The sequence below is a fragment of the Tachypleus tridentatus genome, chromosome 3 (assembly GCF_004210375.1).
Source record: "Tachypleus tridentatus isolate NWPU-2018 chromosome 3, ASM421037v1, whole genome shotgun sequence".
Classification (NCBI taxonomy): Eukaryota; Metazoa; Arthropoda; class Merostomata; order Xiphosura; family Limulidae; genus Tachypleus; species Tachypleus tridentatus.
In genome coordinates this window covers 64,273,056-64,291,067 of record NC_134827.1, presented here as the reverse complement: position 1 = coordinate 64,291,067, position 18,012 = coordinate 64,273,056, and the positions used below count along the sequence as shown (strand labels likewise).

Below are 18,012 nucleotides of genomic sequence, written 5' to 3'. Positions count from 1 at the left end.
TTCATACGTTCTGGCACGGGTCGTAGGTTCGAATCTCCCTCCCCGCACGTGCTCGCCCTGTTAGTCGTGGGTGCGTTAATATGTGATGGATTATCCCTCTATTCATTGGTGAAATAAGAGCCCAAGAGTTGGCGGTGGATGATGTTGACTGTCTTCCTTCCCTCTAGTCTATCACGGGTATTAGGGACGGATAGAGCAGGTAGCCCACGTGTGGTTTTCCGCGAAATTCAAAACTAAGAAAGCATATTCAGTATTTGTATGGTTCTATATTCGGTATTTGTATGGTTCTATGGGGTTAAGTATATTGCGCTGATACTATTTTGTCACTTAACAACAGCAGAAAATATAAAATTTCGGTGGAACAGAATGTATCAAAACTACATTATGACATTCAATAGCGTTTTAGAGGTAGTGCGATAACACCGACAACCGATTACTGGGAAGGGCGTGTAACACCCAAATTCCTACGCAATGTATTCTTGCACTAAATAGGAGTTCGGATTACGGAATTTGAATTTTTCATAAGTGTGGTGTTTTCTGACAGAGGAGCATCCGCGAACAAAAGTGCCATTGACACAATTTGTTCACGTGCGTATCACAATCAAAGAGGATTACCATCTCTTAATGGGGCCAACAGAGTGTGGATTCACAAAAATAAGACACACAGCCGTTTCTCCCATACAGTAGTGGCATGTCTCAAGCTGCTGAGGGGCTAAACTAGTCTGGACGCAGTGAACGATGAGAAACCGTAATTTTCATACACTAGATGAATTATGGAAACCAAGTATGGAAACGTGGTGTGGTTTGAACATGATGGCATAACGAGAAAACTTTTATTTTTGTAATGGATACAACGCTGCAGAGCTATTGTCAAAATGCACGGTCGACAGACAGAATATGACAGGCCTGGTGAGTTTCAAAGTTCTGTTTTTGATATCACAAACCAAATCCTTTTTATATATGTCCATAACGTAATTACTTTATCATAGATAAATAAACTCTTATCAAATACAAATGTTCAGAGTTCGCTCTAGAGTCGGTGATAAATAAATCAGTGCAATAGCTACTGGATATATTAATAAAACATAAAGAATCCGTCACCAAACACGCAACTTATACGTTATTATAGTCATCTCGATTGTTTTATTGATTTTAGCGGCAAGCTTGACGGGTTAATATTAGATGAATATTGTAGATAAAAGGTTATTTACCACTCCTTGCTTATTTCTATAGTAGGTATCAAAGTACCAATCATGAGTTATTGAAAATTATGGATAATAGGCTTAATGCTTATATCTATTTGCCGATTATTATTATTATATTCATTCTCTATTTTAATTTTATCTGTCCCATAGATATGGTTCTATTATGTAAGTAAGCTATCAGTAAATGACTCGTTAAACCGGCCTATAGTTGTAGAATAATATTTTGATTAACGCGTAAGAAGCGGTCACCTCTGGCGGCTCAATGTGACAAGGAGTTATAACCCTAAAAATCGGGTTAGAAAATCGGTCTGAGCATAGTAAAGATAGCCCATTGTTTGAATTCAAGATTAACAACAGATAAACTTAAGAGCATAAATAATTCGCGTCAGCTCGTTGCTAAATGGTGAACTTCAAAATATATACCGCTAGAATTCGGGATTCTATCCAGCTTTGTTTGTTTGTTTGTTTTGAATTTCGCGCAAAGCTACACGAGGACTATCTGTGCTAGCCGTCCCTAATTTAGTAGTGTAAGACTAGAGGGAAGGCAGCTAGTTATCACCACCCACCGCCAACTCTTGGGCTACTCTTTTACCAACGAATAGCGGAACTGACCGTCACTTTATAATGTCCTCATGGCTGAAAGGGCGAGCATATTTGGTGCGACGGGAATTCGAACCCGCGACCCTCGGATTACGAGTCGAAAGCCTTAACCCACCTGGCCATTTCAAGCCATACAATGAGTCTAAAATTGCACTTGTATTCAACAATTATAATAAAATGTCTTGTAGTCATTTTGAAATGACATATCTTCACATACAAAGCACATGAAATGTGTTAAAGAGGCTCCAGATAAGGTATGTACGAATTCCTTCTCCACAGACAAAGATTAAGTGGATATGAAATCGAATGAATGATTTGAACATGGCGGCCTTTCCAACTCTGCCTCTATGATGACCAAATGATGCGTGCGTGGCACCTGTACCATTTCAATGGACGAAAGGTACGCTGAAATTCATAAAGTGTGGAAGAGATGGTCCACACACCCCCATCCAATTTATTGTGTTATCGTTGTTATAATCTACATTTTTTTTATAAACTGTCCTTACCGTTCCTACTAGAAGTGTTGAAAGTACATTGTAAAAATTACATAATTACCTTCCCACTGTATGATGGCAGTATTATTGAAGGATTGAAAGTACATTGTAAATATTATATAATTACCTTCCCACTGTATGATGGCAGTATTATTGAAGGATTGAAAGTACATTGTAAATATTATATAATTACCTTCCCACTTTATGATGGCAGCTGGAGTTCCATAAAAGGAAAATGCAATTTTTATCGTCAGCTGGCCCATTCACAGAAATTAACTCCATTTTCTCTAAAAATGAATAATAAATACACAAGGCAGTTGATGTAAGTTGTTATAACGATCAAGTTAACTGCAAATGTTCTCAGTGTCAAATAATTTAAATCGTGACTAAGGAAAATAAGATAGCACTTGAAAATAGTATATATTCGGAACACTGTAAATTACAGTTTGATTTAAATGGCTTATCAGTCAAATTAGGGTCACATTTGACAATGACACCGATTGTTCGCATGGACATTACTCAGCTTTGACCATCTTTCTCGGCTACGTAACGAAAGTATCACGAAATCTCACCGTTAGGGGTTTTAGTTTTCTACAACAAACTAATATTCATCATCAAAACATTTCTTCCTATAACCTGCAATACTGGTCTTTTGATTTGTTCGTTTCAAACTAAACACGAAGGGCTATCTGTGCTCTGCCCACCACGGGTATCGAAACCTGATTTATATCGTTGTAAGTCCCAACTCCAATTGTTTTTACCATTCTTGTTATCATTTGATCTTCCGTCACTAGCGAGGAGAAGAGAGACTGTTCGTCCTAAAAAGAACCCACGGCTTAACACCTAACTCTCTGTTCTACTGAGCATACGTATTTGTTAATGAGGAGTCGCATATCTTATATTTCCTGAAGTAAAACTTGTAATCCAGTCAGTTACTTCATTTTTCTTTCCTTGTCGTTTCTCTCAGTGCAGAATTACACCATGAATTACACCGTGAGGAATCAAACCTCGGATTGTTGCGTCGTAACTCTATAGACTTGCTATAAGTTGTTTTCAAATTAAACAAATTTCGCGATAAGCCAACATTTATTCACACGTGTTTAGTCACATTATTGTAAGAATTGTAGTTTTTCTTTTGTTCTGAGTAACTATGTAAGAAACAATGGGTCGCTGTGTTCCAAGGTACCAAACTTTTGACATATAGGTTGAGTTTTGGTTTGTTTTTTAATTTCTTGCAAATCTGCACAAGGGCTATCTTCGCTAGCCGTGCCTAATTGAGCAGTGTAAGACTAGTAAGAAGGCAACTACTCATCACCATCCTCCGCCAATTTTTGTGCTACTCTTTTACCAATGAATGGTGGGATTGACTGTCAAGGGTGAGCATGTTTGATGTGACGGGGATTCGAACCCACGACCTTCGAATCAGGAGTCGAGTGCCTCAACTACTCGGCCATGCCAGGCCTAGGTTGAGAATGTTTGTTTACTGAATTCACGTTGTAATCTTCTGCGAATGTAAGAACTGTAAAATTTAATTAATCAGTCATGTGATGATTGAAAAGTTGAGACGTCTGAACTGCAACATTAATTAGTAAATTAATGGAGGACATAATTCATTGTGCGACTCGTAATTCGAGGGTCGTGGGTTCGAATCCCGATCGCACCAAACATGCTCGCCCTCCCAGCCGTGGGGGCGTTATAATGTGACGGTCAATCCCACTGTTCGTTGGTAAAAGAGTAGCCCAAGAGTTGGCGATGGGTGGTGATGACTAGCTGTCTTACACTGCTAAATTAGGGACGGCTAGCGCAGATAGCCCTCGAGTAGCTCTGCGCGAAATTCAAAAACACACACACAAATTATCAATATTCTGATAACCACTCGTTTGAGTCTAGCATTAAAAACATGTATAAATATCAAAAATTCAACTGTCTATTGAGCACACGTTCAGCCATATTTCATATTTTATTACTTTCAGTTGGAACAAAGCACGTCTTTCCTGGAAACTTAGTAATTCAGAGCCAACAACTAGCAGAAGAATATAGCTGATAATTAAGCCTAACGTTCTTTATTTATTGTATGAAGTGATTCTTTCTGTGACCTTAGATATTTCTCAGTAAACTTTGCAGTCAGTTTTTGGATTTATTTATGCATACATAATTGAAATATGACAATTATGATTTATGTATGACTAGCACACTTGATTATCTACACCCAATACATGAGGCAGAAGTCTGATTTTATGTTTCTAAAGTTGATTTCTTATGAACTAATGAATTAAACCTTACCTGCTGGGACTGTTACAGTATGGTCAGGTTCGTCTTCATCTGAACAACTCTCTGTGTCGGTGACGGGCTGGTCAGCTGCTACGCTGGGAGAAGGTGTTGGCAAAGTTGACGTCCAAAAGCTGCCGAGGTCATCAGCGCAGATTGTTGAAGAAACTTCTGGGTTATACTGCACGTCTTCAGAAGTTGTGTAAAAGTCCAGAAAGTCCGGGGAAAAACAAGGTAGTTGCTCACAGTCTGACAGAAGGTTGTCGACTGCAGGAGTTATTGGTGTGTTTCGCAAATTGCCCGAGTTTAGTGACGATACACGCGGGAAGCTGGGTGAATCAGTACCGCTCTGGAAACCGCAGCCCGTCCGGTGAGAAACATCATGTCCTGGAAATATCGGGATAATGTTCTCGTGCGGACAGGCGGCTGTGTAGGCAGTTTTCCACATTTCACAACTTCGGGGTGTGGACGGTCGTTCGTTGTGTATTTCGTCGTATTCGGAGGAACGTGACGGTTCTTGGACGTTTCCGAGGGTGTGATATAACAGCGGAGAAGTCCTGTTTAAGACGCATGACTCATTCGTACGGGCCAAACCACCGCTAAGAGAGAGAGCGTTAGCGAAGACCGTTGTGTGCGAACTGTCCAGGTCAGACGCTGACATGACCGAAGGCCAGTCTATATCGGTGTCTAAGACGGCCACCTCTGGAGTAACGGACGCTGCTTGACCTGGTGTGGGACAATCATATAAGGAACAACCGTCTCCTCCGCACTGACAGGTGGTCAAGCGGTTCTGCTTCGTGTCCATGGTGATACCTGTTCGGGCTGCAGTAATCATCTCGTGGTTACACACTCTTACCTACACAACCACACCGGAGAAAATCAACAAGGAACACTAATGACGTTCAGTTGCGCGCGCCAATAAACCACCCCACCCCTTAGGAGGATTCAGATTCAGGCCCCCGTCGTCCTGACCCCTCCTCCTGCACCATTGGTCCTTACCTCCAGTTTTTGCCTCTTCGAGCAGCGCCCACCGTCCCGCCATGCATCCGCCCCACGGTGCCGCAGGCCTCAGAGTATTTCTTAGAACACGGTAGCTTCAACTGTATTCGCCCATAGCCAACGTGACTCTTACAGCCCCATAATTTTCAGTTGACAGTTTCCTAAACTTAATACACGTTTTGGTGATTAGGCTATAACGTGTTCAACATCTGTGTGCAGTAATACATATAACTGTTCTTATTTGTCGTACCACTGCATGCTCTGGCCTACTTCAGAAAACTATTATTGTAATTCTGTAGATGGCGCTCCAAGACAGTACTATAGAATCAGATTCCTAAAGTACATGCTATTGTTTGTTTTTCGCTTTTAACAGGCGAATCAATTTCTTTTGCTATTTATTCATTTCTGTTTCTCAAGTCCCCCAGTGGCACAGCAACATGTGTGCTGACTCGCACCGCTAGAAACCGAGATTCGATACAGGCAAAGCACAGACAGCACATGATGTAGCTTTGTGCTTAACAATAAACAAACTAGATAAGACACCAGGTGGTTTGACAGCCAGAAGTCAAAAACCTCAAGCGATATAAAGAAATTATTTGGAACTGAATAAAAAGGTTACAGAAAACACGAGTCATATTTATTCAAATTGAAACCATAGATCTCCAACGTTGTACAAACACTCTGATACACTTTTATCACTTTGTGATAAACTGTTCTAAACGGTTATTATTAGAAAATTGATGTGCACTAAAGCCAATAAATAACCTCGTTCTAATTCCATAAAAACAACTAAAGCTACACGTTCTGATTTTATACAAAACTAAAACCATACATTTTCAAAGAGAAAGACAAGCCCTAACGAAGTGTCAGAAACCATATAAATGAAGACAGGTCATGTGGTTTTGTGTTCAGGGTTTGTGAAACGTTTGTCAGTACGTATTGTGTTGAAATTAACAGTAAAAAATGGGACTTCCTTTCCATAGAAATTCACGTTTGTTTGTTTTTTTGTTTTTCACACACCCAGCATATTGGACCAGATTAATAGAAAAATAAAGGTTTCCCTAACACAAAAAATCGTGTATGTTGTCCTTAAGATTTAACACTAAAACTGGAATAAGTATGTATAATAAGATAGATTGTGTTTTTTTCTTTACCAGTATTATTATATTTATATTCATTCCTCTTTACAAAATACCTCACTGTATCTCACCTTTAAGCAGACTGTCCGTTTTACCACTTAATTAGAGGAATATTTTTTTTTAATATCGTTAAAATATACGGTTAGAAGAATCTGACGATCACAGGTTCGAATCCCCGTCACACCAAACATGTTCGCCCTTTCAGCCGTGGGGACGTTATAATGTTACGGTCAATCCCACCAATCGTTGGTAAAAAGAGTAGCCCAAGAGTTGGCAGTGGGTGGTAGTGACTAGCTGCCTTCCTTCTAGTCTTAAACTGCTAAATTTGGAACGGCTAGCGCGGATAGCACTCGTGTAGCTTTGCGCGAAATTCAGAAACAAACAAAAATAATATTAAACTACTAACCAGAAGCACGCACCATCCATTTTAAAGAATTGACTGTTTCTCTTGTAACGCACTCTCACCTTAAAGTGAGGAGAGTGTTTTGCTGCAGATTCGAACTCGGATCGCCATCTTCTAAAACCAAAGTCCTGCCATAAGACCAGTTCTTATCCAAAGCAATTGCAGTGTTACAAACAAGTGCTTCTATTAAAGCAGAGAGATTGGATATTTTTTTTTACATTGTCATGTTTATCTGGAAACATCACGCTATCTTCAACAGTCAAGTTACCCGCGATATACCACACACAATCGTCAAAATGTATTGTTTAAATGACAATGCTTAAGTTTATTGAAGAAAGACAATTGCAGGTTAGGGCTAAATAAAGTAATACCAGGTGAGAACTGCAGAAAGACGCTTCCTCATGAGGATTCATAAAAGACAACTACAGATGAGGACCACTGAAAGACAGTTCCTGGTGAAGGTTCAAGAAACACAAATCCTGGTAAGGACTATTGAAAGACAGTTCTTGGTGAAAGCTCAAGAAACACAATTCCTGGTGAGGACTATTGAAAGACAACAACAGATGAGGACTATTGAAACATACTTCCTGGTGAGGACAATTGAAAGACAACAACTACAGATGAGGATTATTGAAAGACAATTTCTGCCGAGGACTGTTGAAAGACAATCCCTGGTGAGAACTATTGAAAGACAACTACAGATGAGAACTATTGAAACACAACCCCTGGTGAATACTATTGAAAGACAACTACAGATGAAGACTATTGAAAGACAACTACAGGTGAAGACTATTGAAAGACAACTACAGACGAGGACTATTAAAAGACAATTCCTGGTGATGACTATTGAAAGACAACTACAGAAGAGGACTATTGAAAGACAACTACAGATGAAGACTATTGAAAGACAACTACAGATGAAGACTATTGAAAGACAACTACAGATGAGGACTATTGAAACAGAATTCCTGGTAAGAACTATTGAAAGACAACTACAGGTGAGAACTATTAAAGCACAATTCCTGGTGAGGACTGATGAAAGACAATTCCTGATGAGGACTGTTGAAAGACAACTACAGATGAGGACTATTAAAAGACAATTCCTGGTGATGACTATTGAAAGACAACTACAGAAGAGGACTATTGAAAGACAACTACAGATGAAGACTATTGAAAGACAACTACAGATGAGGACTATTGAAAGACAACTACAGATGAGAAATATTGAAACACAATTCCTGGTGAGAACTATTGAAAGACAAATACAGATGAGGACTATTGAAACACAACCCCTGGTGAATACTATTGAAGGACAACTACAGATGAGGACTATTGAAAGACAATTCCTGGTGAAGACTATTGAAAGACAACTACAGATAAGGACTATTGAAAAACAACCACAGATGAAAATTATTAAAACACAATTCCTGGTGAGGACTTTTGAAAGACGACTGCAGATGAGGTATGTAGAAGTACAGTTATGGATAAAAACCATAAAATGTATCCTAAATTGAAACTACCCTACAGGGTACTATAAACACTTTTAAATTCACTGTTGTTTTACAGGTTCCAAAACTTAATTTATAATTCTGTTGGTAACACGTAACGTTTTGATGAAGCGTTTTTTAAGCAATTCTTGACCGACTTATTAGTTCCTGCTTGATTTTGTAGGATTTAAAAAACAATCAACTACAATAATAGAAAGTTGGGGTGTTTTAGGCTTAACACTAGGCCTATAAAAGCGACTGATGAGAAGGTATTAAATTCACCGCTGTGATTGCTTCTCTCCCAGGGACTAATAAAACTAGTGGACCAACCATAAAGTATACACTAGTCTAGTAATAAGGTTTCTTAAGACTGCTTACCGTGGAATGTCTTTAATTTAATGAACGGACAGACGGAATCAGATGTGAATCATTCGTAATGTAGCTACATCATAACCAGCGTCTTGTCCACTGGAAGACTGTCGCCGTAAGTCTATTGTCCTTAGATGGAGATTTGATTATGTGAAGGTTTAAAAAAAAGGTTTATGGTTTCATATTATTTCGTAGAAGTTATGTGTAGAAAAGAAAATATAAATGTGTAGGTGAGTTTTTTTTTGTTTATTTGTTGTTTTTTAATTTCGCGCACAGTTACACGAGGGCTGTCTGTGCTAGCCGTCCCTAATTGAGGAGTTAAAGACTAGAAGGAAGGCAGCTAGTCATCACCACCCACCGCCAACTCTTGGGCTACTCTTTTAACAACAAATTCTGGGATTGACTGTCAAATTATAACACCCCAATGGTTGAAAAGGCGAGCATATTTTAAGTGTTGGAGATTTGAACCCGAGACCCTCAGATTACGAATCGACTGCCTTAACAACCTGGCCGTGCTGGCCCGAGGTGTCTTTTTTTTTTTTTGTTTCTTAACGCTCACTTCTTCCAGTTTTTGTTTTTCTCGACGGACGTCATGACTCCAGTTCCTTGATAGCGCCATCACGAGCAAGATATTTAGAAACAGGAACAGGCTGCTTAGTATAGAACAGACTATACACCTTAACCACGTTTTCTATATAGTTCCAGATAAAGGATTAGAACAATGCTATTAGGTAGTTATCACCATTAGATTTCATCAAGGAACATAGGGCCGCAATCGCTTGCGGATTCTTCAACAGGTATTTAAGTGAGTAGGTTGTTAGCCCACTGCACCGAGCCGTCCCTAATTTAGTAGTGTAAGACTAAAGAGAAGGCACCTAATCATCACCACCCACCGCCAACTCTTGGGCTACTCTTTTACCAACGAATAGTGGGATTGACCGTCACGTTATAACGCCCCCACGACTGGGAGGGCGAGCATGTTTGGCGCGACGCGGGCACGAACCCGCGACCCTCGGATTACGAGTCGCACGCCTTACGCGCTTGGCCATGCCAGACCCAGAACAATGTTACTAGTAACTACAAATTACTGTAAGTGATAAGAATACATCTATATGGTACCGTCCTTTATGCAACAAAAATTAAACTGTTGTTTTTAGAGAGCTCGAATTAGCATATAACAACTGTTTCAGAGAAGTGGAATTGGTTGAAATATAACAACGAATAGGAATGTCCGAATATAATGTTGGTGGTGGCAGCTGACCAAGTCCGAGAATTATGTAAGTAGTTCAATACTGACAAGAGACATTGCCAACATAACGGTACCGATTTCATTGGCCCCTACAGCTAAGAGAAACATGTTTACATATTAATTCTGTATGAGTTATACTTGTGTGTGAACATTACCTCTGTACAAGACCAGGCCCGGCATGGCCAAGCGTGTTAAGGCGTGCGACTCGTAATCTGAGGGTTGCGGGTTCGCATCCCCGTCGCGCCAAACATGCTCGCCCTCTCAGCCGTGAGGTCGTTACAATGTGCGGTCAATCCCACAATTCGTCGGTAAAAGAGTAGCCCAAGAGTTGGCGGTGGGTGGTGATGTCTAGCTGCCTTCCCTCTAGTCTTACACTGCTAAATTAGGGACGGCTAGCACAGATAGCCCTCGAGCAGCACTGTGCGAAATTCAAAAAACAAACAAACAAACAATCTTTAAAGACGATGTTAACAGAATGGAAAAATCGATACGTTTCTATGATGTGTACACACGATGTTTTTCTTGTCGAAGTAGTGTTTTAGACTCTGTGTCTCTCCAGCTATGCCTTTTTTGCACTTTATATCTGTTGGGTTTTTTTTCGAGTATCCGCGCAGAGCTAAATAAAAGGGGTTATTTACACCCCGATGTTTCTAATTTTTAACTAATATACTAGAAGAAAAACGGTCAGTCATCACCACCCACCGCCAACTTTGAGAGTATTCCAATTGAGTAGTGAAATTTGACTGTCACTCTTATGACTCACCCAAGACTCCATTCTAAAATGAAACGTGTGGTGGCTGGTATCAGTCAGCTTAGAAATGTCGATTTAAGGAATTTCAGTTTTCATAACAGTCGTCATATTGGCTTTTGAAGCTCGCGCAAAGCTGCACGAGGACTATCTGCGTTAGCCGTCCCTAATTGAGCAGTGTAGGACTAGAGGGAGGGCAGCTAGTCATCACCACCGACCGTCAACTCTTGGGCTACTCTTTTACCAACGAATATTGGGATTGAGCGTCACATTATAACGCCCCAACGGCTTAAAGGGCGAGCATGTTTAGTGCGACGGGGATTCGAACCCGCGACCCTCAGATTACGAGTCGAACGCCTTAACCTACCTGGCCACGTCGGGCTTTGTCATATTGGTATGGATGAAGATATAATCGCTTTACGTTTCTCACTAACACTCGAAAATTCTTCAGGGTTTATTTTGTTATTACAACTCGTACAATATCTAAAGATTCTTGTAAACTGTAATAAACGAGTTACGAATTAAATATTCCAACTTCATTGTTCGTTGTTGCACAAATAAATGGTTCTTCACTAAAATAAAATATTAATTAAGTCTACAAATTCAGTTTGTACTTGTTTGTACAAAACTTTTTAGTGGGTTGTTTGTGCTTTGCTTACCGCGGGTATCGAAACCTGATTTTAGCGTTATAAGCCCTCAAAGTTACCGCTTAGCGACCAAGAGTGTAGTTCGCTTTACAGAGGCCCGGCATGACCAGGTTGGTTAAGGCGTTCGACTCATAATCTGAGGGTCGCGGGTTCGAATCCCCATCGCACCAAACATGCTCGCCCTTTCAGCGGTGGGGGCGTTATAATGTGACGGTCAATCCCACTATTCGTTGGTAAAAGAGTAGCTCAAGATTTAGTGGTGGGTGAAGATGACTAGCAGCCTTCCCTCTGGTCTTACACTGTTAAATTAGGGACGGCTGGCGCAGATAGCCCTCGAGTAGCTTTGCGCAAAATTCCAAAAAACAAAACAAACATCGCTTTACAGCGACGTGTATTTACAGTTAAGTGACTTCATGCTGTGATGACAGTTTGAAAAATTCTGTGTTTTGTTGTTGTTGTATTATATGTACTGTTTCTATCTGCCGTGCTCGAACCTTAGATTTTACCACTGCATTCCGTCAAACTTATCAATGAGCCACGTGGGTTTGGAAGCAACAAACCTATTTAACGTGAAATGAAAGGCTTACAAAATCGTAACTTAATCGTGCTTTGAAGACACAGCGATAAGTCCACGGACTTAACAAAGCTGACATCCAGGGCTCGATTCCCCGTAGTGGACATGGCAGATGGATCAGTGTGGCTTTACTATGAAATAAACAAACAGCTGTGACGTAGAAAATACAGAAAATTACATCATGGTATAATTTCATAAGTGATCTAGGAAGAATCTTCATGACGAAGACGAAAACGAACAGCATATGCCTCGTTCCAGTGTGGGAAAGACAGTGGTCTTTCGATACCATGTCGTTTTTATCTGTGCTACTTGAGATTAGTTCAATACTTTCTCAAGTGGTGTCGTCCTGAAGTCTTGAACTAAGCCTTTTTTCACTAGTTTGTTCATTCATCAAAGTATAATTTCACTCAACTCGCCGCTATTTCAATTTCGAGATTCTGACAATAATAAATGAAATACGTTTTCGTTAAAGTTTTTTAGGCATAGTGTATAATATGACAGGAAGTTGGGAGTGTATTTCTGTTAATCCACTTATAAATTATTTTTATTTTTCTCTATGCGTTCGAAAAAAATGACCACGCGATACAAGACGTAGTTCGTGGAACTTCCGATAGGTGACTTCGCTCAGTTCAAATTATTCGAATACCTCGGTTCGTCGAATCGGAATGTTGGGTGGGTCATGTCAATGTCGAACATGGATACTCAGAAGTAAAGTCTTCAATCATAAGGGCATCACGTTGCACTGGCAGGACACCAAATTAAGTGACATATAAAACTAAAGGATGACTTTAATTCGTGAGTCATTAAACAACTTATTTTTCAAAATGCTTACGTTTTCAAAAACGTTGTCATATTTGTTATAAAAAGTTAAGAAAATTTGACCTTTTTACTGCAGCTAATTATAAAAGAACTTCTACAAACTTTGTTAACCTGAAGATGACCTAAGAAGGTCAAAACGTTGTTATGTACTTCATTTTAATTAGAGTTTCAATACCTATACCAACCGTCTTGAAAATATTAATACATTTTTATGTATAGCCCGGCATGACTAGGTTGGTTAAGACGTTCGACTCGTAATCTGAAGGTCGCGGGTTCGAGTCCCCATCGCACCAAACATGCTCGCCCTTTCAGCCGTGGGATCGTTATAATGTAACGGTCAATCCCACTATTCGTTGGTAAGAGTTGGCGGTGGGTGGCGATGACTAGTTGACTTCCCTCTAGTTTTACACTGCAAAATTAGGAACGGATAGCGCAGATAGCCCTCAAGTAGCTATGCGTGAAATTAAAAACAAACAAACAAACATTTTTATTTCAAGTGCGTTTCTCGTCATCATTAAAGAACATTTCGCCTTTGCGGCTTCTTCAGGGCTAGTCGAAACGTTGATTAAAACAAAAGGACACTTTTGATAACCTGGAGTGTTTTTCTCTCTTCCCTCGCCCCCCGCTAGTACAGGGGTAAGTCTACGGATTTACAACGCTAAAATCAGGGGTTCGATACCCCTCGATGGGCTCAGCAGATAACCCGATGTGGCTTTCTTATAAGAAAACACACACACACACACCCCACTCTGATCCCTGGAGGGAAAGCGGTAAGCCCACGAATATATAACACTAAAATCTGGGGATTGATTCCTCGCTGTGAAAGATAAAGATAGGTGTCGCATTGCCTAAACAACGACAACACTTTTATTTTTATTATCCAGTGTCATCACTACGTGATTATAGCACTTGATTCGCAACCTGAGGGTCGCAGGTTTGAATCTCCGTTCCACTAAATGTGCTCGCCCTTTCAACCGTGGGGGTGTTATACTGTCATAGTCAATCCCACTATTCGCTGGTAAAAGAGTACTCCAAGAGTGAGCGGTGGGTGATGATAACTAGCTGCCTTTCCTCTAGTCTTACACTGCTAAATTAAGGCCCGGTAAAGTCAGGTGGTTAAAGCACCCGACTCGCAATCTGAAAGTCGCGGGTTCGAATGCCCGTCACACCAAACATGCTCGCCCTTTCAGCCGTGGGGGCGTTATAATGTGACCGGTCTATCTGACTATTCTTTGGTGACAGAGCGCCTAAGAACTGGAGGTGGGTGATGATGACTGGCTGCCTTCCCTCTAGTCTTACACTGCTAAATTAGGGACGGCTAGCGCAGTTAGCCCGCGTGTAGCTTAGCGCGAAATTTAAAGCAAACAAACCCGGAACTGTTTTATGTTGAAGCGACGTTTCGAGCTCTTAGCTGAATTACTCTAGTTCTCACACCACAGTGGAAGAAGAAAACAGTTTGTTCAATCTTATTTATAATTTGATTTAATTTCAAATGTCTCGAATCTCTAATTTCCTGTGCAATCGAATAACATAATTCATGATACCCCTTTTAACAATCGACGCTTTGTGTTCGTTTGTTCTATGCTGAAAATGTATTTTTATCTTAACTTCCAAGAACAACAATTACAAAAACCATTCGCTTTCCAGAAACACCACTTTCACTTATCTGTGTTTTGCTGTTCTTGAGGTTGTTTTACTTTCCTGTTTTTGTAACAACTGCAACTCCATGACGTTTTCACTGACGTAATAGCATGACGTGTAAAATAGATGGTACACTAAAGGGCTTTTTTTAAATATACATACACAACCAGAAACAAACATGATTGTCTAAAAACAAACACTGGTAACTTATGGTTTGTGTGTTGTTGGATTTTTTCGATTGAGTTACAGTTACGACTGTTTGTTGTTAGGTGTAAAGTTGCCCAATAGAGTGCGCTGTGCTCACGACGTGTATCAAAAGTCACTTTTGAGCGCTGTAATCGTTCAGATTTGTCACTGTTAGCACGAGGGTGAGGATTACAATTGCAGTTATATTTCACAGCCGTATCTTACATCTTTTTGTAAAAAACGCGAACTGTTTATCAATATATTTTTATGTAATTTTACGTCCCGACATGGCCAGGTGGTTAAGGCGATCGACTCATAATCTGAGGGTCATGGATTTGAATCACCGTCACACCAAATATGCCCATTCAGCCGTGGGGGCGTTATAATGGAACAGTCAATCCCACTATTCGTTGGTAAAAGAGTAGCCCAAGAGTTGACGGTGGGTGGTGATGACTGGCTGCCTTCCCTCTAGTCTTACACTGCTAAATTAGGGACGGCTAGCGCAGATAGCCCTCGAGTAGCTTTGCGCGAATTTCAGAAACAACTGCAGTAGTGTGACTTGTATTTTACGACTTAGTGAAGCATCCAGTAGTTTCATGTGTAGATGATGTGATATCACATAGTTTCAAGCATAGTCAATGGAACACAAGGTATTTTCATATCTGGGTAATTTCAAGACTGATTGATGCCACACCAATTATATTTTAGCCTGTGTTATGTAACATCAAGTTGGTTGATGCCATATCAGTTGGTTTCAAGATCTGATAGAATTATTGGATATTAACACTTCACTTGTCATTGCATAATTACAAATTAGTTTATATAAATATCTCGTTTAGGATATAATCAGTGCATCATCTTAGTTCGGTCTGTTGAGATTTCATACCATTATAGTTTTCTTTAAATAATTATGTATCATGTCAATGATTGTTGGTTTCAACCTCATGCACAGCAGCTAGTTCTGTTTAATGCATCCACCAGGAAGAAAATCCTGGATCTAACTGTTCCACGTGGTAACACTTTTACAGTTAACTATTCTACCAGGTAAACATTCGAGATAAAACATCCTTGAATATCCCATTACACCAAAATAACTAACTGGTTCACCAGGATAACGTTTTACAGTTACCAATACCATCAGGAAAAACACTTTAATATGAACCATTCTAGAAGGGTAACAATTTTCAATTAACCATTCCACCATGATTAAATCCTTCAGCGTTTAAATACCCATTTTATAAGGATAACATCTTGCTATTACCCATTCCACCAGAATAACAAGTCTATATTCGCCATTGTTGCCAAAGCTAATTTTCTGGATAAAACGCCAGTCAGTCTTGACTTTTAACTTATCCTATCCTTATAGCTTTGGTCAAGCCCTGGAGGTCAGGATACTTGACTTGCAATCTATGGATCGCAAAGTCGACTCCCTTCGTTATTCGTTGGCTAAAACGTAGCCCACGAGTTGGCATTGGATGATGTTAAAGCTAGCTAGTCTATCACTACTTAATTAAGGGCCGGCTCGCGCGGATCGCCTTTGAGAACTTTACGCGAAATTCTAAACCTGATCGGCAAAAACGATGAAACGTAAATCCAGTTTATATTCAGTCCTGTTGTGTCCATAGTACGAGATACATGTGCCATTTCCTTCTCATGGGTCTACGCTTATAACCAGACCCGTTTCTCGTCCTCTGAGGAATGTGAATATTCATGTTTCGATCTCGCGTTCGAGGTTGTTTGTAAATTCGTTTCTTTATTAAACTATACTCTAGAAGACCCTACTAGCCATTAAATGTATCACAGGCTCAACAATCTCACTTATGCCCAGCATGACCAGGTGGTTAATGCGCTATACTCGTAATCTGAGGGTCGCAGGTTCGAATCCCCATCACATCAAACATGCTCGCCCTTTAAGCCGTTGGGGCGTTATAATGTGACGCTCAGTTCCAATATTCGTTGGTAAAAGAGTAGCCCAAGAGTTGGCGGTGGATGGTGATGACAAGCTGCCTTCAATCTAGTCTTACACTGCTAAATTAGGGACGGCTAGCACAGATAGCCCTCGAGTAGCTTTGTGCGAAATTCAAAACAAAAAACCAAAACCTATTTGGAACATTGAACAATCGGAATGCGATCATATTAAATTTTCACTACATTACAACGAAAGTTTATAAAATATGTAAATCATCGTTTTAACTGATCAGAATTAGTGTGTTGACGTCACGTTGGTTAACTTGTAAACTGTCACTGGAACTGGCACTAGTGTGGTGTGGATTTTGAGCTATCAATCTGTCCTACACTGTACACAGTGGATATAGTTTAATTCGGCAGGTTAAAGAACAAACTGTTCATATGGTTCATGTCGATCTGATACCATATTATTATTATTGAACTATATGGTGCATGTTTATTATTAAGGGCCCGGTATGGCCTAGCGCGTTAAGGCGTGCACTTCGTAATCTGAGGGTCGCGGGTTCGCGCCCGAGTCGCGCCAAACATGCTCGCCCTCCCAACCGTGGGGGCGTTATAATGTGACGGTCAATCCCACTATTCGTTGGTAAAAGAGTAGCCCAAGAGTTGGCGGTGGGTGGTGATGACTAGCTGCCTTCCCTCTTGTCTTACACTGCTAAATTAGGCTAGCACAGATAGCCCTCGAGTAGCTTTGTGCGAAATTCCAAACAAACAAACAAAACAAACCTTATTATTAAATTATATGATCCAATTTATTTCATACCATTTTCTTACCAAAATAATAACCCTTAACCTACTCTTCTTTGTTATATGTATATATATACATATATTTTCTTCTCCCCTAAGTAAACTAATAAGAAATTTTTCTGACTCGTTGTTACGTCACACGACAACGAAAGCAATGAAGGTTATCATTAATATACTACAGTTGACGCTGATGACGTGTTATGTTGCTAGTGCGCAAGCGCATATGTTTTATTTATAGTTGCTTGTCTTTTCAGAAAGAGTGGTATATGTGGATCGTATATCACGCCTCGCATGAGGCAGACGCCACTTTTTGAATATAACTGAGTTTTTCCTGTAGGGGTCTGGTTTGGTTTGTTTTAAATTTCGCGCAAAGCTACACGAGGGCTATCCGTCCCTAATTTAGCAGTGTAAAACTAGAGGAAAGGCAGCTAGTCATCACCACCCACCGCTAATCTTGGGCTACTTTTTC

The 18,012-nt window shown here is 40.1% G+C and overlaps 1 protein-coding gene across 2 annotated transcripts in view; it reads right to left on the bottom strand.

The window, feature by feature from the left end:
* Positions 1–5,770, bottom strand: part of LOC143246992 (uncharacterized) — a 68,802-nt gene extending 63,032 nt beyond the window's left edge. The window contains exon 1 of one of the 2 annotated variants that reach the window (XM_076494284.1): positions 4,583–5,770. In XM_076494284.1, the coding sequence (XP_076350399.1) occupies positions 4,583–5,402 (820 nt within the window). In that variant the 5' untranslated portion in view covers positions 5,403–5,770. The remainder of the gene's footprint in view (positions 1–4,582) is intronic. The other variant, XM_076494283.1, reaches the window with a different exon arrangement.
* Between the last annotated feature and the right edge of the window lie 12,242 nt (positions 5,771–18,012).